The sequence below is a fragment of the Podarcis bocagei genome (assembly GCF_964188305.1).
Source record: "Podarcis bocagei genome assembly, chromosome: 11".
Classification (NCBI taxonomy): domain Eukaryota; kingdom Metazoa; phylum Chordata; class Lepidosauria; order Squamata; family Lacertidae; genus Podarcis; species Podarcis bocagei.
In genome coordinates, this window is record NC_138136.1 from 8,597,998 (window position 1) to 8,624,791 (window position 26,794).

The 26,794-nt window shown below is 40.7% G+C and overlaps 1 protein-coding gene across 8 annotated transcripts in view; it reads left to right on the forward strand.

Annotated features, from left to right (window-relative positions):
- The window catches only part of AOPEP (aminopeptidase O (putative)), a 197,547-nt gene that overhangs the window by 45,317 nt on the left and 125,436 nt on the right, over positions 1–26,794 (forward strand). For all 8 annotated transcript variants that reach the window (XM_081213656.1, XM_081213654.1, XM_081213657.1 and 5 more), the window contains 2 exons: positions 23,730–23,919; positions 26,032–26,138. In XM_081213656.1, the coding sequence (XP_081069782.1) occupies positions 23,730–23,919; positions 26,032–26,138 (297 nt within the window). The remainder of the gene's footprint in view (positions 1–23,729; positions 23,920–26,031; positions 26,139–26,794) is intronic.

The window sequence follows — 26,794 nt, forward strand, 5'->3', positions numbered from 1 at the left end:
CTCTCTCCGCACCGCACGCCTGGCACCCACTCCCTCCACAGTGGGTGGCGACCCAGCGGCTCGGATCGGATTCGCACAGCCAGCACTGCAGTGAGAGAGAGTGAGTGAGCCAGGTAGGTGCAGAGAGCTGCGAGTGCGAGCGCGCCCCCCCCAGATGTTGCGCCCGGTGCGGCCGGCCCCCCTGCACCCCACACGCTACGCCACTGCTTCTTATGTTCTTATTGCCTTTATAAAGTTTACAAATTCAATTTTGGATGTGCATAGCTAGTTTGGTGTGTATTGCTATGTCTGTCACCTAGGCAACAACTGGAGAAAACTCGTCAGACTTCCCTGAAAGGTGTCAGGCAGAAATTCTATCTTTCCTTTTCTAAGTAATGGAAATAATCCTTTATTAGCATGAGGAATAGAAAACTGATTGGCTTTTTTTCTTGCATGCCTTCTAGTCACCTATAAGGATTTGTAATGTAGTGATTCGTTCATGTAACAAAGACTGGGTGGAACCCTTTCCCCAGTGCTGAAACATTTAGGATTTTAAAAGAAGTTGATCCAGTAGATTGTACACTCTTCGATGCTCATTCAGGTCTGGCTGGAGTGTCCAGATACTATTTATCTCTTCTATAACAAATTTTGGATGTCTTGAAATGGCTTGAACAAGGAGTTTTAGGCTATAATCCTGTAGCCATTTCCCTGCATATACGCCCCATTAAATTAATTTGGACTTATTTTTTAGTAGGTGTGTAGATGAGTGCACCAACAGTTTCAGAGACTTTCTATCAGATACCCTTTTGGTTAGGAGAAAGACTATCCTATTCCTTATGATTTTTGTACAAAATATATTTTGTACATTTATTGTGCCCTCAAAGAAGAAATAATCCAAAACATGACGGGCCTGAAATAAATCTTTATTTGAGTGCATAGAGGTTTTTTCCATCTTTTTTTCATTACAGGAATTGGAAATATCCATTTGGGGCGGTGCACCAGTAATACCTGTTTAGGGAGAATCCTATTTATTTGGAGGCTGTTGTGGGCTAAGGGGTGGCAGGTAGCACCATTAGGACTATAGCTGGATGGAAGGTGAATACCAACTTGAGTATCCCCTGTTGTTCTGTTCTCATGTCTCACTACAGAGTATCATTCACCTACAAACCGCTCTTGATCTCATAATTTTCAGGCTTTTTGACACTTGAATGTGATGCATGCACACAATTCTTAATAGTGGGTGATTGTAATATTCACATTTAGAATAAATCTGCCACAAACCCCAAACAATGTCAAACACATCTTGATATTTTTAACCCCCTTTTACTCATCTGAGTGATCACTTGATTTAAAATTATAAATTAGCACCCATTGTTATTGCTAGTATCTACTGTGGTACCTCGTGTTACGTACTGTCCCCCTTATGAATACTTTGGGTTACTCGCTCCGCTAACCCAGAAGTAGATGCCTCTTGTTGGAAACGTTGCCCCGGGATGCAAGAGGAAGTCGTGCTCCGGCAGCGCGGCAGCAGCGGGAGGCGCCATTAGTGAAAGCACGCCTCATGTTATGAGCAGTTTCCAGTTATGAACGGACCTCCGGAACGGATGAAGTTTGTAACCGGAAGTATCACTGTAGTTGTCAAGCCATTGTTCCAATGCACTTTGCCACACTGCAACATTTTTTGTAGGTACCACTTGTTTCCTCTTAAACCCAACGTGGGTGGTGGCCATATTTGGGGGACACCTTCGGTATAGAGAAGGATATTGGTTTGTAATTTAAAATAAAAACTCAAGAATTAGCAGCTTCTAGAACCTGTTTATGTTTAGGGTGTCAGCTGGTGCAGTGTGAGGTATGAAGGATAATGGAAAGGGAGAGAGAAAATTGGTTGCTTTGATATCAGGCTTGCTTGTTGAGCACACTGCTTTATGGAAGTGAGTCGTGGGCAACTTACAACCACCAGGAGCAATCCCTCAACACCTTCCCCATTCTCTGCATCAGGAGGATTTTGGGTATCACATTCACATTCCTGTCTGAGCTATGTCTATGCTGGCTTGGCCATGTCCACAAATGGAAGATGGCAGGATCTCCAAGGACATATTCTATGGGGAGCTGGCTTCAGACACCAGGCCCGTTTGCAGAAAATACGTCTGCAACGAATGAAGGCTGGCAACATCAACTCTGCCATGTGGAATACCTTGCAGACCTTACCCCCAAAACATGCTCCTTTTGAAACTGAGGACACATTGCGGTGTTTTGTTGCAGATTTCTAAACCATGTGCAATGATGTCACATTTTTTTGTAGAGGCCACTGAAACAGGTGAGCTTTGCCCACAGCAATTCTAATGAGTAAGTTGATCTTACGTAGTCGTAAGGTTAATCAAGTCAGTGGCGCTGGAGTAATTGGGAGATTTAAACCTTAGTAAGTGACCCAAACCTCTCTGGAAATGCATGCATTCTTCAGTATGCCTAGAGAGTGACTCTACTGAAGAAGAAGAAAATCCTTACAAGAAGTTGTTACCTACAATACACAGGATGACTCTTTAGTCTTCATCATATGGTAAACCAGATTTTCAATGTACAGTTGATGGTGGACCTTTCATTTATGATATCATTTAACCTTATTTCCCTTCTAGTTTAATAAGTGAGGCTATTCCAAATGAATTTATGGCTCTGTATTTCTGAAAATCATGTAGTAAATATTTTTTAAAGACCTCGGTTGTTTAACTTATGTGGGGCTATTAACCCCCACACAATTTTGTTCAGAAAAAAAAAATGTTTTTTGGCCTTAGTTGCTCCACAGCTCTGTTTAGAATTGCATAATCTGTGGGTTGCCGTAAAGTTGTTACAAATTGGAGGGCTGATATAATATGAAATGAGGCACCTCGCCTGAATGTTGCTTTTGTTTCCTCTTCAACAAATTAGCATGTTGACATTTGTCACTGATGGATTTTATTATTTGCTGAAAGGGTTTTAGGGGAGTTTGACAGCATGAATGGTTTGTCCTACAGACTTTGAGAATCGATAAAGGCATCTTTGTTCTTTGTGCAAAACACACAACAGATATCTTATTGACTGACACGCATAAAAAGGAAGGCTTGTATAGCTGTTGCACAAAATAAGCTAAGAAAATAATTTTGAAGTCATTGCTTATTCTGTGTTCTCTCTCCCTATGTGTCTTTCTTTTTGTTAACATGTATCTCATTAATCAAAATAATGAGAATTGGTGGATGCTCAGTTGGTAAATGGAAGACATTCTATTTTATACCCTGAGCAGCGTGCATACGGTTTGCGGAAGCTGATAAAAGCAAAACACAAACAGCATTCAATAGTATGATTGGTTTATTATGAAAAGTATCTTTACCAATGGAGATCTAAGATAGGTGTTCTAAAACTTGTTGAATGTATAAGGCAAAAATATAACATGGATGGAGAGAATCTTTGTATGTTAAGATGGAGTTAGACAACATTTGAGTCATGCTGCTTTGTTACTTGTTTCTTGCAGAAGAAAAGGGGAAGACAGTTTATTAGTTCCTGATGTCTTCATTGCTTGAAACTGTGCAGAATATTCAGTAAGACTATGCAGATATTGCATGCAAATCAGGCAGTTTGAAGACTTCATAATTCTATTTACTTATTGAAATGTTCTGTGGCATGGAAAGTTTAACTGGATGTGATTTGATCTAGTAAAGGAAAACTATACATCTCTTTTCTTGGTAAACAGAAATTACTGCCTGGTTCTCAAGACATACGAACTGAAGTGTATAAATTTAGGTGCTGGTAATGCTTTTCTTCATTGCCCCAACCCCAATTTTCTGCTAGAAAAACCCATTGCAAAGCAGTTGAATTTTTTTTTATTGCTTATAACACAGAAAGCAATTCTTTTTTCTTTGGTTTGTGTGACTAGGCACTGAATTTTTAACAATATTTTTAAACATAACATGGGTTAGCACAAAAGGTATCCGGTAATTTAAAATTCTCCTGAATACATTTGATGTATCCCTTCAATCAGATTTCATGTCCTTTATTTCTTTTTTTGTCATCTTACTAGCTAGCTTGACAGAAGTAGATTCAGGTAGGTAGCTGTGTTGGTCTGATGCAGTCGAAATAAAATAAAAAATGTCCAGTAGCACCTTAGAGACCAACTAAGTTTGTTCTGAGTATAAGAAGTGTGCATGCACCTGAATTTTTTTAAATTTTTTTTGACAAAAGTAGACTTCACAGTTAATAAAGGTCCACTGAATCTCCCCCCTGCCCCTTTTTAAATGGCTATTCAAAGCTACATGATTTTCCTCCTGGCCTGAAGAAACGGCATCGTCTTCTTTTTATTCTCAACTTGGATAGATTCTCCCTCTCTGCTCCCTTAGATTTCTGCCTGATCTGTTTTAAGAACTTTCCCAACATATATCAGTAATATTAACATCCATGTATGGTCAACCAGTCCTATTATTGTCAAGCAGATCATGAGAGCTTTCCGAATGTCACCCCATCAGACTTCCATCTGATGTTCTTTACACCACACCAGCTCTCTCACAAGCTGTACACAAGCCAGATTTAAAAGTTGATTCTGCTTTATTAATTTTGGTAAAGGGATCAGTACTATGAAAATAATTGCAACATGGGTAACAACTTTTAATGCAGCCATGGTATGTTTCCATTGTTTACCTCCCCTCTTGGGGAAAGGGGTTGGCCATAATTTAAGAGGTTAGCCCTCACGAAAGTCAGTCCAGAGCTTCCAGCAATAGCTATGATGGAAAGCTGCAAAGCACAAACCCATCTGGAGACAAATAATAACATTCATCAGTGACAAATGTGACAAATGTCAGACTGAAACAAAAAGCCCTGTTAGGGATTATTTATCATGTTTATCAATTTAGTAAAAGTACTTGGAGGCTTACAAGGACAATGTACATTTTGATCAAAAGGCTTTAGATTGGGTTGTTGTATGTTTGTAATACCATAAATAGGAGCAATGGCAAAGATACTCCCCTTCCGTTAATCAAAAGACAGGGCTTCTATTCACCTTTAGAACAGGATCAGAGAAGTGGCAGATGTCCTTTCTGGTTAATTACTTCAGTGTCTTTTACCATATTAAACTGAAACAACCCATTTAAGTTGTGTAAGCCTCTTATGCAATAAAGGGCAGTAGTTTGGTGGTAGGGCAAACACTTTAAATACAGTTGGTCCCAGGTGGGGCTGTGAAATACTCCTCCTGAAATCTTGAAGTGAAATGACTTACTGCAGTCATTACTGAACTAGGTGGATCAATGGGCTGACACTATACAAAGCAGGCTCCTAAGTGATGCAGCAGCAGTCCTTTGTGAATTGAACCCATGAAAAGACATATTAATTGTATGAACTAAGAAGCCCTAGTGCACTTTGGTATTAAATTAACTGGTTGCTACTGTAATTCCCAGTTCAACCAAAGAAATACAGGGAAGAGTAAAACTCTTTTTGGTAACCACAGAGTGGTTGGAAGGTCATTTCAGATTCCTGTGTAACTGGGAGAATGCCTAAGGGCACTGACTCTGTCCTCTACCCCTCTGTAGTATGAACAAGGTTTCCTCGTGAAACTGCTGGAGTAAACTACTCCCCAGGTGACCTTGTCTCCGTGATATTACATATATCAAATAATTCAGATCCTAGGTATGTGAAGGAAGTAGATTAATTGTAATCATGCACTTCTATCCACAGCGAGCTTCTACGTAGTCAGTAACTTATACCGTCTTTTTCGCTCTATAAGACGCACTTTTTCCCTCCTAAAAAGTAAGGGGAAATGTGTGTGCATCTTATGGAGTGAATGCAGGCTGCGCAGCTATCGCTGTGCAGCAATCCCTCTTGCTGTTCTGGCTTCAGCCTCTTCAACAACATTTGATTCAGAATATTCTTTTTCTTGCTTTCCTCCTCTAAAAACTAGGCGTGTCTTATGGTCGGGTGTGTCTTATAGAGCGAAAAATACGGTACTATAAGCTTGGCCAGGCAATGTAGTGTGTAACCAGGAATGTGTATGCGTCTCTAAATACCAGTTGCTGGGAATCACAAGTGGAGAGGGTGCTGCTACAGTCAGAACCATTTTGTGGGCTTCCTGTAGGCATCTGGCTGAGCTCTGTGAGAACAGGATCCTGGACTAGATGGGCCTTTGGCCTGATCCAGCAGGGCTCTTCTTATGTTATTGTATGAGTTTGATGGGAAGAGGCAAGTCGTGTACCTGGAGCAACCTCTGACCCTGTTCAACACCAGGAAACCAGCCATAGTAGGAATGCATAGTGCACACTGCTCTTTGTTAGCCTTTTTTTGCTGGTAGAAAACTAGGGCAGGCTGCGCAGCATTGCCTGGGTAGACTGAATATCAGATGTGCTGAAATAAATAGATAAGTGATAAGCTGGTCCTGAAGCTGACAAGCGATAAGAGGAAAATTGTTATCTGTATTCTCAAGGGAGGGAATTGTAATGTGCAGAATCCGTAGAGACTGCTTTCAAAACAAAAATAGGTTTGTCTGTAGTCTCTTGCCGACTGGGATCGAAGTCCGGACTTAAAAGGCTTAGAGCTAAAATTTCAAAGACATCTGTGGGCTTTACCCACATGACTTCCTTTAACTTTGAAGTGAGTCATATGCCTAAAATCATGGTTTTGTGAATTTACTTTTTAATTCAGTACACTGAATTACTCTTCATTGTTTGGGAAAAAAAGTTCCCTGTTGCTATCTAAATGTAGTGTATTAAATAAAGGGGTTAGCTGGACATTTCAGCAGTGTATTCACAGTTACAAAATGTTCTCATACAGAGTCTTTCCCATATTATTTCATTACAGTGGTGCCTCGCAAGACGAAATTAATTCGTTCCGCAAGTTTTTTCTTGCGAGTTTTTCGTCTTGCGAAGCACGGTTTCCCATAGGAATGCATTGAAAATCAATCAATGCATTCCTATGGAGACCGTCCGGGGACAGAGGGGAATGGCCGCACGCCTTCCCCTCTGTCCCCTCTTTTGAAGCAAGGGACGGAGGGGAGAAGATCGCTTCTCCCCGTTGCCGCCCCTTGGTTCAAAAGGGGTCCGGGGAGAGAGGGGAAGGCATTCCCCTCTGTCCCCGGACCCCTTTTGCTTCAAAAGAGGGGACAGAGGGGAATGGCCGCGTGCCTTCCCCTCTGTCCCCGGAGATTGCGGGGAAGCTTCGTTTTGCGAAGCAAGCCCATAGGGAAATTCGTCTTGCGAAGCAACTCGAAAACGAAAAAACCTTTCGTCTTGCGAGTTTTTCGTCTCGCGAGGCATTCGTCTTGCGGGGCACCACTGTATATGCTTATGGGTGAAGTAGAGATTCTAGACCACATTGGTAACTGTGAATAAATAGAAAGGTTTGCTGTGGCACAGAGTACATTGGTGTTGCTTTGCTCATATAACATTGAATTTACAGTTCTCAATCATTTGAGTTCAGTGGGCTTCTTGGGGAGGAAGAACGGGATGTGAATTCAATCGATTAATCAGTACATACATACATACATACATACATACATATTAATCAGTACATACATACATACATACATACATACATATTAATCAGTACATACATACATACATACTCCTAGGTACGTGTAGGATTACAACCTAATTCACCCATATTGAATCCAACTTGTTTTGAAGGGAGGCAAACTTGAAAAAGACCAAATGTGCCATAAAATGTATTTAGGTTCATTTGTGTATTATCATGGAGCTTTCAGAGCATTTTCAGAGCATATAATGAAGGTGAAGAAGAAAGGCTCGGAGTCCACAGTGAGGTTTTGTTTGTGTTTATTTGTCTATTATATTTCCAGACTACTCTTTATCCAAAAGATCACAGAGTGGTTTATAATAGCCATATGAAAATAACAATAAAAGAGTCATAAGATAATAATTAACTTAATTAATACAATCAACTACTTAAAAATTGATTTTCTAGATGCGTTTCAATAGGGTTTAGGCCTGGTTTTGGCACAGAAACTGCTTTGGTCACCCTGTATAATGTCATTTGTTGGGAGAGAGAAAGGGGAAATGTGTCCCTGTTAATTTTCCTTGACCTCTCAGCAGCTTTTGATGCCATTGAACATGGTATCCTTCTGGACTGCCTTAGTGGGTGGGTAGCAGTGCTGTGTGGTGGTTCTAGTCCTACTTGGGTGGTTGTTCCTGGAGGATGTTGCTTGGGGAGTGTTTTTCAGCCCTGTGGAGCCTTCAATGTCAGGTTCCACAGGCTATGATTCTATCCCCTATGCAGTTTAACATCTACATGAAACTGCTGGGTGGGATTATCCAGAGGTTTGGAGCATGTTGTCAGCAATATGCTGACGACACAGCTCTTTACATCTGCAGGTGAGGCAGTGGATGTGCGGGACCGTTGTCTTGCCTTGATAATGGACTAGATGAGAGCCAACAAACTGAAGCTTAATCCAGATAAGACTGAGGCACTGTTAGTGCGTGGTTCCCTAGACCGGATGGCTGGGAGGTTGCCTGCTCTTGATAGGGTTACACTCCCTCTGAAGGGAGTACATAGCTTGGGGGATACTCCTGGATCCTCTGCTGTAGCTTGAGGCTCAGGTGGCCTCAGTGGCGTGGAGTGCTTTCCATCAGCTTTGGCTGGTGGCTTTATCTGGACAGGGATAACCTAGCTACTGTTGTCTATGCTCAGGTAACCTCTAGGTTAGATTACTGCATGGTGCTATACGTGGGCTTGTCTCTGATGACGGTGAAAGAGCAGATTATTGGTTTGCTTTTGTTTTCATTATGTATTCTGTGTTTTTTATATTGTGATTCTATGTTGTGAACCACCCTGAGATCTACAGGTATAGGACGATATAATAAAATAATAATAATAATAATAATAATAATAATAATAATAATAATAATACAATTACAACTGTGCAGCAAAAAGAGCATTTCTGTTCACCTGGTCTCATCAAACAAATAAGATCTATATCCTCCCAAAGGTTATGGGGCCAATGTTAATGTACCATTATTTTAAGTGTAACAGTAAAGCAGAGGTTTAAATAATGTTACATTGAAATCAGCAGAACAGACAAATGTTTAACTTTTATCCAATATGTACATGTCTATCTGTAGGATAGGTCCAGATTAAAACCACTCTTCCCAGCTAGTATTTGTTTTGCAAACAGTAATTAATTTGCTATGGCACAGTCAATTGCAAATCCATTTTGAGGATAGAAAACTACAATAATGAAGTTGTTCCATGAACATGGCCAATTCCTGTAGCAAAACAGTTTTGACCCTGCAAGAGATCAATGATTTTTTGCATATGCAAGTTCCATTTACACAGAATGTGATCTGAATCTACTATTACACAGTGTTACAACTCTTCCTACCTCACCAACCTTCATGAGAGCAGCTTTTTCTCTTTTGCTCCTGGGAATGTGCTACCTTTGAGGGGTCACTACATTCAGTGCTCCAGAACTATGTTGACTCTTATGCATATAATGCAGAAAACATTACCTTCTGGTACTCTAAAAAGACTAAATAATATGAGCCTTGTGCTTTCTATATGCCAATTGACAGCTATCTAATTTATAAAGGGATGTCTTTATTTCATTAATAATATGTAACTTGTTTGGATTCAGTCAGTTTTAATTGATAAAAATGTATTTGTTTGCACAGAGTCATTTTGGTTGTGTGACAAGTATGATTACCTCAGTGTGTTAATATTCACTGTTGTGAATTTTATCCCTAATCATACCTGTTTTGGTTTTAAGAACATGAATCAAGTATGTTAGGAAAACCTTTTGTCCTTGTGTGCAGTCTCTCTTTTTTGTTTTTTACCAAATAGCTTCATTAAACTTTAAGCATATACACTAAATTAAGCTAACGTGTTTATGATGTTTTTGTTGATTAAGTAGTACCCCCTGTGGCTAATTTTCAAATTGGCACCTGTTACTCTCATTAGTCTTGAAGCCGAGCTGTATAGACTTGCTGACAGAGAGCTGAGTCTCATGCTGGTTAAACCATGGTTTGGATTTCAGTTGCTCTTTAAGAGTTTGTTAAGGAAATCTAAGAAGTTACATCTTTAGATCTTCAATAAATAAGAAAGATTTGAGCTTGGTGGAAGAAAGTGCATTTACATTTGTGGTGGTGGTAGGAGTGGTTCCTGTGTAGTCTATGAAATGGTTTGGTCTTGTGGATCAAAATTAATACATATGATGGATTTAGAGGATTCTCATCTCATTTTATATCTTAGCTAAAAAAAGAGAATCACACTGAGAGTCAGTTCTCAGGTTCTCTTGTAATATATTCTGTTGGGTGAGATTTCATAAGATTGCCTTTTCAACTGAATGATGTGAAAAATAAACATTAGATTTGATCACTATAATGCCCCTTTTATTGAAAGATGTACCCAAGAGTGCACATGTAGAAAACAAGCTATTAATTTGTTTTCTATAGGGGTATTGGGAGCCACTCCAACTTTCTGGGAGGGATTGCTAATTTTTTGTTAACTGGGTGCGGTTTTCAGTCCTTTTTACTCCACCCATGAACCTGTTCTAGCCTGCTTTTGAAGTTGCCTGCAACTTGGGTTCATGCTGTGTTATAAATTGAAAGCATAGCACCCTGAGGCTCTCCATAATATAGGAAGACTTGGTCAAATTGTAATCTTTCTTTCTTTTGACTTCAACCAGAGAAACAAGTTAATTTTCCCTAACTGTTACTCATTATATTCACAACTTCATTGTTAAAAGGAAGTTTCAGTTTGATGCATAAAAGAACTTTGGGAGAGGACAGCTCCGAAAACCATCAAGAAAACACATTTATCAAGTCACATTTGCTTGGTGAATCTGCCTAACTGCAGCAAACTACAAGAAGTTTCAATGGTATTCTCCCATGAAAACTTGGCAATTCCACAGTGTGAATGAGTGTCAGTGAAAACACTTAAAGAGCACTGCTGGGATTTGAGATTGTATAAATTAGGTTGAGATAATTCAGTTACACAGTTTTAATCCACTAAAGATATTGTGTCTGACACAAAATTAGGTGTATGGTAGTCTGCCCAAGCACAACCACACTACCAGTGTTGTGGAAGAAGTCCGGAATTGGTTAACGTTACAACAAGAAGCATCAACTGAACAAGCTACATCAGTCCACCGCTATAAGGCTATATAAATCAAAATCCCAGCACCACCCTGTAGAGAAGTTTCACAAGTGTCTTTGCTACTGTTTTTTTGCCATGTACGAGGCCTTAGCTTCATATAACTTTCTTACCAAATGCCAGGCAAGTCAAACCTGGAGGCCGATCTGGTCTGCTTCACTGAGACCTGGGTGGATGCGCAGGGTGAAGTTGGTCTCACCTAGCTGTGCCAACCTGGGTGCAACATCAGGGCAGACTTGAGGGTCAGGGAGGGGGAGTTGCTGTAGTCTATAGAGATTCCATCTGTCTCAACAGGCTATTTGTCCAGTTGAGGGGGGGATCTAGAGTTTGTGTTCCTGGCCCTGAGCAACTGGGACAGATTAGGGATTCTGCTTGTTTACCACCCACCTTGTTGAGCATCAGTCACGGTGCCTGAGCTGGTTTTGGAGGTGGTGTTGAAAATCCCAGACTGCTGGTTGTGGGGGGACTTCAACATCCATGCCAAGGAAACTGGTTCTTAGGTGGTTCAGGACTTCATTTCTGCCATGACACACTGGACCTTGTTTTCTCAACTGGGCAGTAAGTGGGGGATTTGAAAGTGAGGGGTAGTGAAATCAGTCCCTTATCATGGCCAGATCCCTTTTGGCAGATTGACATTAACTTTTAAATGTGTTTGAGGAGGGGGTTATTGGTTTGTTTTGGTTTTTGATTTATTATGTATTTTGTGATCTCATTTTGTATTTTTATGTTGTGAACTACCCTGCGATGATGATGATGATGCTGTTAAGGTGCTACACTCAATATGCCAGCAAGTTTGGAAAACTCAGCAGTGGCCAGAGGATTGGAGAAGATCAGTCTACATCCCAATCCCAAAGAAAGGCAGTGCCAAAGAATGCTCCAACTACCGCACAATTTCACTCATTTCACATGCTAGCAAGGTTATGCTTAAAATTCTACAAGGAAGGCTCAAGCAGTATGCGGACCGAGAACTCCCAGAAGTGCAAGCTGGATTTAGAAGAGGCAGAGGAACCAGAGACCAAATTGCAAACATGCGCTGGATTATGGAGAAAGCTAGAGAGTTCCAGAAAGACATCTACTTCTGCTTCATTGACTATGCAAAAGCCTTTGACTGTGTTGACCACAGCAAACTATGGCAAGTTCTTAAAGAAATGGGAGTGCCTGATCACCTCATCTGTCTCCTGCGAAATCTCTATGTGGGACAAGAAGCTACAGTTAGAACTGGATATGGAACAACTGATTGGTTCCAAATTGGGAAAGGAGTACGGCAAGGCTGTATATTGTCTCCCTGCTTATTTAACTTATATGCAGAATTCATCATGCGAAAGGCTGGGCTGGATGAATCCCAAGACGGAATTAAGATTGCTGGAAGAAATATCAACAACCTCAGATATGCAGATGACACAACCTTGATGGCAGAAAGTGAAGAGGAATTAAAGAACCTTTTAATGAGGGTGAAAGAGGAGAGCGCAAAATATGGTCTGAAGCTCAACATCAAAAAAACGAAGATCATGGCCACTGGGCCCATCACCTCCTGGCAAATAGATGGGGAAGAAATGGAGGCAGTGAGAGATTTTACTTTCTTGGGCTCCATGATCAGTGCAGATGGTGACAGCAGTCATGAAATTAAAAGACGCCTGCTCCTTGGGAGAAAGGCGATGGCAAACCTAGACAACATCTTAAAAAGCAGAGACATCACCTTGCCAACAAAGGTCCGTATAGTAAAAGCCATGGTTTTCCCAGTAGTGATGTATGGAAGTGAGAGCTGGACCATAAAGAAGGCTGATCGCCGAAGAATTGATGCTTTTGAATTATGGTGCTGGAGGAGACTCTTGAGAGTCCCATGGACTGCAAGAAGATCAAACCTCTCCATTCTGAAGGAAATCAGCCCTGAGCGCTCACTGGAAGGACAGATCGTGAAGCTGAGGCTCCAATACTTTGGCCACCTCATGAGAAGAGAAGACTCCCTGGAAAAGACCCTGATGTTGAGAAAGATGGAGGGCACAAGGAGAAGGGGACGACAGAGAATGAGATGGTTGGATGGTGTTCTTGAAGCTACCAGCATGAGTTTGATCAAACTGCGGGAGGCAGTGGAGGACAGAATTGCCTGGCGTGCTCTGGTCCATGGGGTCACGAAGAGTCGGACACGACTAAACGACTAAACAACAACAACCCTGCGATCTTCAGGTGAAGGGTGGTATACAGTGGTACCTCGGGTTACAGACACTTTAGGTTAAAGACTCCGCTAACCCAGAAATAGTACCTCAGGTTAAGAACTTTGCTTCAGGATGAGAACAGAAATCGTGCAGTGGCAGCAGGAGGCCCCATTAGCTAAAGTGGTACCTCAGGTTAAGAACAGTTTCAGGTTAAGAACGGACCTCCAGAACGAATTAAGTTCTTAACCCAAGGTACCATAATAATAATAATAATAATAATAATAATAATAATAATAGCAGCATTGGATACTAGGGAATCTGTATGCTGTTCTTATGGTGTTCTGCGTTGCCCACACTGATGTGTTGTGGGTATTTGTATGGAAATTGTTATGGTGCCCAAGATCTCTGGCCATACTTATGATGTGAATATTTTTGTGAAGTGCTAAACACATGCACTGTTCTTCCACTCTCCACGCAAATGGCAAGCTTTGAAAATCAATTCAGCATTCATGTGGTATACAGAAAATCCAACACATGTGGATCTCATCTTAGGTTGGGGGGGGGGGAATCACCTTGTAACAGAATGGTAGCTGCAGGACAACCACAATTGCCCTGGTTGGAGGAGGGGTTGGCAGATGACACAGTCACTAACTGCCCCTTTCTCAGCCTGCCCCACCCCACTCCCCACTCCTTCACCAGAGCTACTGTGATTGGCACCAGCCCTGCTCTCCGCAGCTCCTCTCTTCCCAGACACATCTTATGTCCTTTGAGAAACAAAAAGAACCCCAAATTTAAAAACACACAAGTTAAAAAACTGTTACAAATAATTCAAAACATTTTAAACAATTAGGGCAATAATAACAGCAAATAACAACCCTACCCTAAACCATGCCCCAACCCAAGGGTCAGTTCAGCAGCCTCAGCACACCCACCTTTCCAGGCTAGGTGGAAAAGGCCAACAAAGCAGTGAACAGGCGTTCCAGGGCTCACAGCCAATATTGTCTCTGGCCTCTTCAAAAACCTCAGCCTTTTGTAGCTGGAGTCAGTCAGGGCCCTGCCCTCCCAGGCCAGGTAGAAAAGGCCTGCAAAGAGCAATAGAGCAAACATACACTGTATCTATAATCAGTGTCAAAAAGTTTAAAAAAAATAAATAATTAGTGGCATCCGCCCTGTGGAATGCCCTCCCATCAGATGTCAAGGAAATAAACAACTATCTGACTTTCAGAAGATATCTGAAGCCCTGTTTAGGGAAGTTTTCAATGTTTGAGTCTATTTTTTATATTCTGTTGGGAGCCTCCCAGAGTGGCTGGGGAAACCCAGCCAGATGGGCAGGGTATAAATAAATTACTACTACTACACTACTACTGAGGTTATTTTAAAGGGCAACTTAACTTCACAGGGTTTCCTAATATATTTCTGTTTTACATGCTAACTATATTTAAAACCAAGCATTTGAGATTTCTGGTACCTCGGGTTACATACACTTCAGGTTACATACGCTTCAGGTTACAGACTCTGCTAACCCAGAAATAGTACCTCGGGTTAAGAACTTTGCTTCAGGATGAGAACAGAAATTGCCCGGTGGCAGCGCGGTGGCAGCAGGAGGCCCCATTAGCTAAAGTGGTGCTTCAGGTTAAGAACAGTTTCAGTTTAAGAACAGACCTCCGGAACGAATTACCGTATTTTTCGCACCATAGGGCGCACCGGACCATAGGGCGCACCCAGTTTTTAGGGGGGGAAATCAAGGGGGAAAATATTTTTTCCCCCAGCCCCAAAGAGCAGCGTGCAGGCTGCACACAACCTCTCCCTACTGGAGGGGTTGCGTGCAGCTATGGCACAAGCCAAGGCAGCGAGCAGGATGGATCCCGCTCGCTGTTTTGGCTTCCCCTTTAGCCCCGCGCAGCCTCTCCTTGCCGAGGGAGGTTGCGTGGGGCTAAAGAAGCCATAGCCCCACGCAGCCTCTCCTTGCGGAGGGGTTGCGCGCAGCTATGGAAGAAGGCAAGGCAGCGAGCGGGATGGATCCCGCTCGCTGTTTTGGCTTCCCCTTTAGCCCTGTGCAGCCTCTCCTTGCCGGGGGAGGCTGTGTGGGGCTAAAGAAGCCATAGCCCCACGCAGCCTCTCCTTGCGGAGGGGTTGCGCGCAGCTATGGAAGAAGGCAAGGCAGCGAGCGGGATGGATCCCGCTCGCTGTTTTGGCTTCCCCTTTAGCCCTGTGCAGCCTCTCCTTGCCGGAGGGGTTGCGCGCGGCTATGGCACAAGCCTGCATTCGCTCTATAGGACGCACACACATTTCCCCTCATTTTTTGGAGAGGAAAAACTGCGGCCAATAGAGCGAAAAATACGGTAAGTACTTAACCCGAGGTACCACTGTAGTATTTTTTTTCTTAATTTCAAAGTATGTATTAAATTATTAGTATGGTGCTGCTGTGGACTCCCAGGCTGGAGCAGAGACTTGATGTTTATATGTATACCGCCCTGAGACCTGTGGGTATAGGGTGCTATATAAATTCAATAACAAGGAGGAGGAGCAGGAGGTTGAAAAGTGGTGTTAGGATGGTCAGGCTTAGCAAGAAGCAAACTATTTTTTTAAAAAGTCATAATGAAAAGGAGTGATAATAAAATATAATGGATAGAATACAATGGGGTTTGATCTCCTGATCAAACACATTCATCAAAGTATCTGGAGAAGATACTTTCCTGGGTGATTCCTTTTGCTTTGTGCCCCCTCCTCATCTGTGCAAGAGAGTTAGGGTGGTGCTTGGGAAAGAAGAATTATCCCAGACTCCCTTTCCTGCTTCCGCTGATGGATGCGTTCCATCAGTGAAGCAACACCAACTAGATTCTATCTAGTATACATAACTAAACATAAAAAGCAATGACCAAAAGGAAGCCCACATGGACTGCAGCTAAAAATATGTATGCACATGAACCCCTCAAAATCAAAAGCTCTACTGAGGCAGCAAAGTTTGTTATGTGGGTCTTTTGTGTCCCGAGTGTGAAATCGCACCAGGCCATTGAGGATCCTTGCCAAAGAACAATTGGCACTGGAAGTAATATAGAACTAATATGTCCAGCTCTTTAGACAATTTGTGTCAAAGTTAACAATTACCTTCTGCTGCCCTGTAGTGACACCTAATTCAGAAGTGTCTTTGATAAGTGGCTGAGGATATTGGGCTGGAGAGGCAGCCTACATGCCTTTGGTGAGAGAAATAAAGAGGAACTTTTGAGGCTTGAGTGGGAATAAAGCCCAAGTAATCCTTTCCAAACCCCAGAGGAAGTGCTTTAAAATGAAATTCTGTTCCTGCTGACCTGCTTGCAGTGCAGTTCACATATGTTTATGTACATGCGTGCAATCTTGTTTCTTTCGCCTTCTCATAAGAGGGACATTTTTCAGTATGTGACCTTTCTATTACTTAAGTGAGTGAATCAAAAATAGGTACTTGAAAACATAATCTCTGCCTTATTTCTTCATATAAATACAACAGATGCTTAAAATGCAAACCCCTTCTGTGTGTCTGTTTATAAGGCCTGAAGTTACTTTTGTTTTGTTTCAGCCAAATGGCCAAAAGGCTGCCAGCAGTATGTCTGGAATGTTATTTACTTGGTACATTTCTAGGCTCTTTCTTTGTAGCATTGCATACACCACAGCTAGGGGTCATTTACTTAAAAATGACCAATGCAGTACCCCCAAGCTGCACAGTTATTCTTCTCAATGGGGGCTTTGTAATAAAAGGGAGTGTCTCATTATGTACTGTAGCTTCTGTGCTTCCCCCCCCCCCACTGCCTTTTTCGTTCTTAATAATTTGATTTGGTTTGGGTGGAGGTTTGGGGAGGTGCTGTTTATTCTTGCTCTTTGTTCTCTGTGACTTTCTTTCTTTGCTAGGTCTTCAGTGTCTTGTGGTATCTTTTGTGATACTAGCTGATTTAACTCCATTTGACCTGCTTTTCTGAATTTTCATTTTAAGACGCTTACTTATAAATGTGCCAGTGTGTTTTTCCTCCAGCAGAAACCACTCTTAAAAACACTGCTCTGCAGACAGATCCAGACAGATAAACTTCTTTCAAGAGAAGTGTGGGTGTTCATACATTTTTGAGGGAAGGGTTGGGCTGCATAATAGAGGTTCTTTGGAACATGGATTAGTACATCTTGAAACTGTCTTCAGGCCATATCTGCACTTTACACATATGGGAAGAAGACTGTACCTTTTCAGTTACGCCATAATCAAGGTGTAGCCCTTGATATGCCACGCCCCCTTTAGCTATATAGTTTTTGAGCTGACCTGTGCATTATGTTACATCAAACTACAGGGACAGCTTTGTAAAACACGAGAGCCAGGATGGTTAGAGTGTTGGACTAGGATCTGGGAGACCATGTGCCATGGTCCAGTCTACGGGTGATCGAAGCCCCGGCTGGGGACGTCAGGACCAGGGGCAAGATGGCGAGGTGGGAGCAGGAACGAGAGTCCAGAAGCCAGGGGTCCGAGGGTCAGGAAGCAAGGAGTCACGAAGTCAAGGGTCGAGAAGCAGGGAGTCAGGAAGCCGAGGTCCGAGGATCAGGAAGCAAGAAGCCAAACGCAGCAAGGCAGGAAACGTGTTGCTGTGGCAAAGAGCCGAAGGGAAATGCTGACCTTATATCCCTTCCCGGCTCTTGCCACCAGGTGCAGTGAGTTACCAAGCGGCCTCACCTGTGCGGCCATGCCTTGCCTCTCCAGAACAAACTTAGGAAGGCCCCAGTCCTGCGAAGCCCTACTGGTCACAGGGCCTGGCTCCTGCACACACTCCTGACACCAGGGTTCAATCCCCCTTCAGCCATGAAGCATACTGGGTGACCTTGGGCCAGTCACTGCCTCTCTCAGCCTAACTACTTACCTCACAGGTTTGCTGTGGGAATTAAATGGGGGGGGGGAGAACAACATATGCCTCCTAGAACTCTTTGGACAAAAAGGTGGGGTAAAAATGCAATAAAATAAATAATAAAACATAGCTAGGTGAAGAAGCAGCTACTTGACGTAAGATGCCGCTCAGTAAGATACATTTGATTTTTTTCAAAAAAATTTTTTATTGGTTTTACAAGATTTTTATAGACAATACAAACAATAAAAAAGACAAACAAACATGCATAATTTCGTATCCTTTCTTTTCATATCCCTCCTTCTCTGACTCCCCCAAACCTCCCCTTTCTACATCCTAATTTTCAAAATTATTTCAGCAAATCCTAAACTTAATTTTATCAAATATATTCCTTCTTTATTTTTTTCTTTTACTTAATCTTTTGTCGCTGTAATCTCCTTTTCTTTCTAAAAACCTCAACATTTTAGCATTCATCAATTTTATAATATTTCTTAAGATAGCTTTTAAATTTCTTCCAATCTTCTTCCGCCGTCTCTTTCCCCTGATCACGGATTCTGCCAGTCATTTCTGCCAATGTCATATAGTCCATCACCTTCATCTGCCATTCTTCCAGGGTGGGTAGATCTTGAGTTTTCCAATACTTTGCAATGAGTATTCTTGCTGCTGTAGTCGCATACATAAAAAAAGTTCTATCTTTCTTTGACACCAATTGGCTGACAATGCCCAAGAGAAAGGCCTCTGGTTTCTTAGGGAAAGTACATTTAAGTACCTTTTTCATTTCATTATATATCGTTTCCCAGAAAACCTTAATCTTCGGGCACGTCCACCAAAGGTGATAGAAAGTACCTTCATTTTCCTTACATTTCCAACAATTATTGTCAGGCAAATGGTAAATTTTTGCTAGCTTGACTGGGGTCATGTACTACCTATAGATCATTTTCATAATATTTTCCTTTAAGGCATTACATGCCGTAAATTTCAAACCGGTGGTCCACAACTGTTCCCAGTCAGCAAACATGATGTTATGACCAATGTCCTGTGCCCACTTAATCATAGCTGATTTAACTGTTTCATCTTGTGTATTCCATTTCAGCAACAAGTTATACATTCTTGACAAATTCTTAGTATTGGGTTCTAACAATTCAGTTTCTAATTTTGATTTCTCCACCTGGAAACCAATTTTCCTGTCTTGTTTATAAACCTCCATTATTTGATAATAATGGAGCCAATCTCGTACTTTAGTTTTCAATTTCTCATGACTCTGTAACTTCAATTTGTTGCCATCTTGTTCCAAAATTTCCCCATACTTTGGCCATTTGGCTTCCATATTGAGTTTTTTCAGAGCTTTAGCCTCCAAAGGCGATAACCATCTAGGGGTTTTGTTTTCCATCAAATCTTTATATCTAATCCAGACATTATATAATGCTTTTCTAACAATATGATTTTTAAAGGCCTTATGCACCTTAACTTTATCATACCATAAATATGCATGCCATCCAAATGCATTATTAAAACCTTCTAAATCCAAGATATCTGTATTCTCGAGGAGCATCCACTCTTTCATCCAGCAAAACGCTGCTGATTCATAGTACAGTTTTAAGTCCGGCAGGGCAAATCCCCCTCTTTCCTTTGCATCCGTTAGTATTTTAAATTTTATTCTGGGCTTTTTGCCCTGCCAGACAAATTTCGAAATATCCCTCTGCCACCTCTTGAAACAGTCCATCTTGTCAAGAATTTGCAATGTTTGAAACAAAAATAACATTCGAGGCAATACATTCATCTTAATAACTGCAATTCGGCCTAACATTGAAAGCTTCAAATTTGACCATATTTCTAGATCTTTTTTAATTTCTAACCAACATTTCTCATAATTATCTTTAAACAAATTCAAATTCTTAGATGTCATATAAACCCCCAGGTATTTCACCTTCTTAACCACCGTCAAGCCTGTTTCCTCCTGGAACTTCTCCCTTTCGCTGACTGTTAAATTTTTTTCTAAAGCCTTAGTCTTTTGTTTGTTCAATTTAAATCCGGCCACTTGACCAAATTCTTGAATTAGCTCTAAAACCCTTTTTGTACTAGTGTCTGGCTCTTGTAAAGTAAGTACTAAGTCATCTGCGAAGGCCCTTAACTTGTAGTGTTTAGCTCCGACCTGTACCCCTTTAACCAGCTGGTCACCTCTGATCATGTTTAGCAACACCTCCAGAACTGAAATAAAAAGTAATGGGGAAATTGGGCACCCCTGTCGTGTCCCTTTTTCTATTTTAAATTCTTCAGTTATCACATTATTTACAATCAACTTTGCCTTTTGTTCAGAGTATATCAGTAAGATACATTTGAGAAGCAGAAACCATGTGTCCTGTGATATCGGAACTCCTTTAGTTAAAATGTCATAATGGCAGCGCATATGACTTCCATTTTGACTGCTGAATGTGTTTAGCTGTATTCAGGAAGTTGTCTGTCATGCTGCCTGACTACCAGTGGAGAAGAAGTTGAGAAAAATTTGGGATGGGAATAAAACTTACAAAAGAACACCATGTCATACACAAGCTTATGAAATTTTATTCTCGTAACAAACTTTTGAGGCAGTGTAGGTAAGAGATAGTGACTTCTACCACCCTGTGACCTTAACTGATGTGCAGGTATTTTAACCCAGATCTTCCTGGCCCATGGCCATCACTCTTCAGATTTTTTACTTCACGTGTTCTCCCAAATTACAAGACAATAAAATTTTATCAATAAGCAATCAACAGATCAAATACATATAATGTGGGAGGGGAGGTTATTGGTTTGTTTTTGTTTTATTATGTATTTTGTATTCTCATTTTTGTATGTGAACCAACTTGTGATCTTTGGATAGAAGGCTGTATACAAATTTAATAAATGATAACAATAATGCAACCATATATCAGTATATATATAGAAGCAATAAAATTACATGCGTCCTTCAAATTTTCTTGAAAGCTTGTCAAAAAAAGAAGCTTTTATAGTTGTTTCACTATAGCTCAGCAAAGATGTGCTCTGTATGTTCTTGTGGTAACCTATAATAATAATAATAATAATAATAATAATAATAATAATAATAATAATTTTATTTATACCCCGCCCATCTGGCTGGGCTTCCCCAGCCACTCTGGGCGGCTTCCAAAAGAATATTAAAATACTATAATACATCAAACATTAAAAGCTTCCCGAAACAGGGCTGCCTTCAGATGTCTTCTAAAAGCCTGGTAGTTGTTGTTCCCTTTGACATCTGGTGGGAGGGTGTTCCACAGGGAAGGCGCCACTACCGAGAAGGCCCTCTGCCTGGTTCCCTGTAACTTGGCTTCTCGCAATGAGGGAACTGCCAGAAGGCCCTCGGTGCTGGACCTCAGTGTCCGGGTAGAACGATGGGGGTGGAGACGCTCCTTTAGATATACTGGACCAAGGCCTAGCGATTAATTTCCTGCTCTGCGTGTGTTAGGATGTTGGGGAAGGAGTTTATTAAGTGAATTCTTGTGCAAAGGTTGTGTTAGCTTTGTACTTTGAAACTTCCTTGTAGTTTCAGTCCAATTTGCAGTTGTTTTTCATGGGGAAGTGCAATCCAGAGTTTTGGGGCCACTTTGGAAAAGAACCTGCCCTGCCTTGCAGCTGAGAGAACACAAGGCAGATTAAGGTCAACCTCACTTTATGAAATATTTTGGCATATCTCCAGCCCTGACTTGTGAATTGAAGAATTATAGCACTCTGCTAGTCCTGGTTTTGTACTGAAAATTTTGCTGGTGTGGTTTCAGTCAAGAACTTCATTTTCAATCATTTTTATGTGAGCAAAGAAGATCTGCCATGCATGCGACTTTAATGAAATAATCCCATTGTAGAATAAATGTACTGATTAAAATAACAGGTAGGTAGCCGTGTTGGTCTGCCATAGTCAAAATAAAAAAAAATTAAAAATTCCTTCCAGTAGCACCTTAAAGACCAACTAAGTTAGTTCTTGGTATGAGCTTTCGTGTGCATGCACACTTCTTCAGATACCATTCTTCAGATGGTATCTGAAGAAGTGTGCATGCACACGAAAGCTCATACCAAGAACTAACTTAGTTGGTCTTTAAGGTGCTACTGGAAGGAATTTTTTTATTTTGATTAAAATAAGCAAGAGTTATATAACATTGACTAGGTGGTGTTTGGAAATAACATCCTGGGTAGGAACAACCTATAAATAATGCAACAAGTTTTAGTTTCCCCCCCCCCCCCTGAAGATTTATCTGCCCTTTGCACCCCAAATCCTGCAAATTTTGTAAATAATTCCAGAAGCACACTCACCATTCAGTTGTCTTCCAGGGAAATGTTACACCAGCAATTTGGTCCTGCTTTTAAGTGTTGCATTTCATTAGCAATGATTTTAAAAGAATCTGAAATGTATTTCAGAGCGTGAAAAAAGTCCATGGTTTACAAATTTCAGCTAGCTATATTATTTATTCATCTCCATATAATGGCTTTTATTAGATATTGGAAAGTGGCAAAGCAATGACTTCATTAGGCTACACAACAAAAGTGGCATGCGTAACAAAAATGAAATCCTCTGTGTTCACATACACATAGCTGATCAGCCATTTTAGTAGGTCCTGATAGAAGCTGAAATGGAGAAGACATGTTCATTGTTATTGGAAATGAGTTTTTTAAGAGAAGAAAAAAAAATCACAAATGCAACAATAAATCATATTAACTTAGTTGTAGGCAACCTTTCTGTAGTTCAACTGCCATTTCCACAGTCCTCCTCAGATATTTTGCAGAATTGCCTATGACGTTTCTTTGGGTATCCAAAGTCTTAATCCCCAAAACCTGTATCATGCAAAAGGAGGCATTGGTGGTTTATAGAAATGGCCATATTAATTTTATCCCAGAGAGAAGCCTATAGCTTGAAACAGGGATCATTCATCATTCATTCATTTTTCCTGTGGTGCTTTGCTATAGCTGCTCCCCTACCCCAATTTCTGTAACATGTTAGAACAAAATCCATGTGCACTCAGGAATTGACACCTACTCTTGCACGTAGAATGCTGTACAGATCTAAGAACCCACTCATCGACAACTGACAACAGACACCCCCTCAACACCAGTACCTATTTTAGCTTCATTAGGTGCTCACTTTCCCACACTTTTTGTCCTAAAAGCTTAGAGTTTTCAACATTTACAATGTTCCTTTTTGAACGAGAGCCTTTCTCTCTCTTTTTTCTCTCTCTTTGTTTTCCCTGGTTGCTTTGATCATTTAGCCGAAAATACCTATGGTCTGTATTCACACCTGCCCTTCTTTTATTATCTTGGCTTAGGCATAAATGCTTCCACTGAAATAAATCAGCCTTGTAATTTGAAAAATATAAAACTTTGGTTTAAGTTACTTATTACAGGTAATAGCTGTTTGATGGTTGAATGTGAAACAAATGCTTGGCAGAATATTTAGCTTGAATCTCTGCCAGAAAACAATAAAGTGCAACCTAATTCCTAAAAATGTCTGAGCTATAAACTAACTGTCATGACATAGCATGCATACAGTAATAACAGGCTGACAAGGCTAATAAAGTCTACATATTGCTATAGCCAGGCAATGCATGCTGTAACAGGTTCATAATGTATTTTGTCCTTCATTCATATTATGCAGCCCACACATCATCTTCATGTCACAGAGCACATTATCTGGAGGGAGCCATCTCTGTGGAACACGCCTGTGCCATGAAATTGCTCATGCCTGGTTTGGCTTGGCTATTGGTGCACGTGACTGGACTGAAGAGTGGCTAAGTGAAGGATTTGCCACTCACCTAGAAGATGCATTTTGGTCAGCCGCACAACAGGTATGGCTCGAATAGTCGTTTTCATAATGTAGAAATAAGGATAACCTTCAGTTTACACATTTACAAAAAGAGCAAATAGACTCCCTTTTTAAGGATATAAGTATTGCTATACTGGATCAGAACAAACATTTATCTAGTCCAGCACTGTGACTATTTCTGACAGCAGCTGTCCAGACCCCAGGGAATTTCACTAGTAGGGTAGTAAGGATAACCTAATGCCCTTGGAATCTAGTAAACAGAGGTATACTGCTTCTGAGCAGCAGGAATCTGTTTGCAACTGTCTTAGGTAATGTCTTATCTAATCTCCTTAAATTTATCATGCCCTTGGCCATGAGCTTGGCTTGATTAACTTCCATATGTAGAGAAATCTGTTAGATGAAATTGTAATTGGTGTTACCTGAAATAATTTGCAACACTATCAAATGTTTCTGTTCTCCCTTTTATCTTTAATGCATTGGTAATGTTGTTGTCATGCACTAATTTGGCTATGTAGATGCATACTGGCAGGTGAAGTATAAATAAAGGTGTGAAAACATTCTTTATCATAAGTAGAAAATCAGTTGTTCACTGATGAACTGGTAAATTGGTATATAATTCATTTTTCAAGACAACACTGTAATTATTCTTGTGGGTTGTGGGACAGGTATATTATCAAAGAGAAGACAGAAAGATTTAGGGCAAAAAAATATTCTGACTTTCAAGGTTGTGACTAGCAGTATTATTATACTGAAATAATATGTCAACTGTTTTAACTGAATATTCAGTTAAATTTTTCCAGTCTGGTGTTCATATTCTTTAACATGTTATGTAGGAGTAAGAGAACTGTACTTTGTAGGGTGGGAACATGTATGGCTGCCCTATACTGTCAGACCATTGATCCATCTAGCTCCTTGTTAACTGTGCAGGCCTGTGCAGGCAAGGACTCCAATGTTTAACTTAGTATTTAATCAAATAATTTATTTGATTGATTGATTAAAATATGTAATCAATAAAAATGTCTCACAGATTCATTGGACAGATTTTTCTTTAAACTGTGATTTCTAATATATGAGATATGAAAATATAAGAGCAAGAATGCATTCTCCCTTCTTCCATTGCACATCATTGCATACACAGGGTGTTTGCCTCTTTTAAGATGATACCTATGATGACATGTATGAATAAAATAAAATCAATTATTTGGTGCTTCTCACTTCAGCACTTATTTTCAAATTGAACTGGTTAATTAATGGATTAAATCTCATAAGAATTAATTGACTAAGACGTCTTTAGTCAAATAACAGCTCAACTGAGAACCTTTTGTTGCACTCTGTTCAATGCTGGTGTAATTATTCTTTAAAGCTTTAGGTCATGGCCCCCATCTTGCAGAAAAAAACACAAATGGCAAAAAACCCAGTGCCCAGTTCCACTGTTTTATGCCTTTGACCTAGTGGTTCAACTCCTTCATTTGAGTTGTATGCCCCCATGCCATATAGAAGGTGAAGAGACCCTCTGAAGTAGCACCCACAGAAGTCCAAGGGTCTGGCACCACAAACAAATAATGTATTGATGCATGCTTAGAAGTGCTTTCCATTGCACACATACCATATAGTTCCTCTCTTCTACACAGCGTTTGGATAAGGGCATAAGCTTGCTGATAGAGCAACTGCTTTGCACGCAGAAGGTCTCTTGTTCAATCCCTGGTGTATTTAGTTGGGACTGGAAATGTTCTCTGACTGAAAAGCTGGAGAGCCACTGCTGGTCAGTACTGAGCTAGATGGTCTAGGGTCTGCCTTGGTATAAAGCAGCTTTCTATGGGTGGAATTCATCTAATGTGCCCCATCTGTGAAAAATTTCTGTTTATGCAAGAGGATTTCTGCCTCTGCTCTTCTTCCCCTGCGCACCCTGCACTACCTGAAATTGTCTATGTGGGGAATCAGGAGATATACCAAAACAAAACATATAGTAATAATAATTTTATTGGTCATGGTAGTAGGAGATAGGTTAAGTGCCTGCTCTTGCCTTCTCTAAAGGGTTACAGGGCTTTCTCTAAGCTGATGGGATTTCCATTAAAAACTACTGAGAAATTGAAGAAGCCTCTAACAATAACCTGAATATTTGTGTCCCAAGTAGCTGTCAGCTGATGAAGCAAAAGAGCAGCAAGATCTGAAAGCTGTACTGCGCTGGCAACGCCTTAGAGATGAGGTGCAGAACTCTGAAGGAGATCTGCAAGTGTTAAGGTACAGAAAAGGCTGCTCACTTATTGTTTCTTCTCTCCTTATCACATTTTCCCTCTCCAAAAGAAGGATATTGGAGTGTTCTGATTAAATTATTACATCTTCCAAAGGGTTTGTAAAGCAAATTCATATATTAATTAGAATATTTGTGTACCACAGTTTCATAAAAAAAATCAAAGAGGTTTACAACACTTAAAATACAATACAAAAATTAAAACAGCTCACTATTACGGAAAAAGTTTTTCTTTAATTGTCTGCATTATCCTGGTGGCAAATAGACGTATACGGCAAAGGTTTGAAAATTAGAACAGAAGGTGTCTGCTCAGCCCCGAATGGAAGAACGCTCCACAGGAGCAGGCCAATAACACAGAAGGCTGGGTTAAGTGTTGCTGTCAGATGAGCCTCACCAGCTGAAATGTAGAAAGAGAAGACTGGACAAAATCAAATGGGTTGAGGTTGGAGAGAGGATAAGGAAAAACAACCTAGGTTGCAATCCTATGCATAGTCCCGAGAGTAAGCTTTACTGAATTCAGTAGAATTCAACATCCTTAGGGTTGCACTGTAAGTTGCAAGCTACTTGACTTTTAAAAAATGAGGAGGAAGTCTTAAATATTGATTTCAATAAAAAATTATTTTCTCAGAAATTACTGCTCAATGGA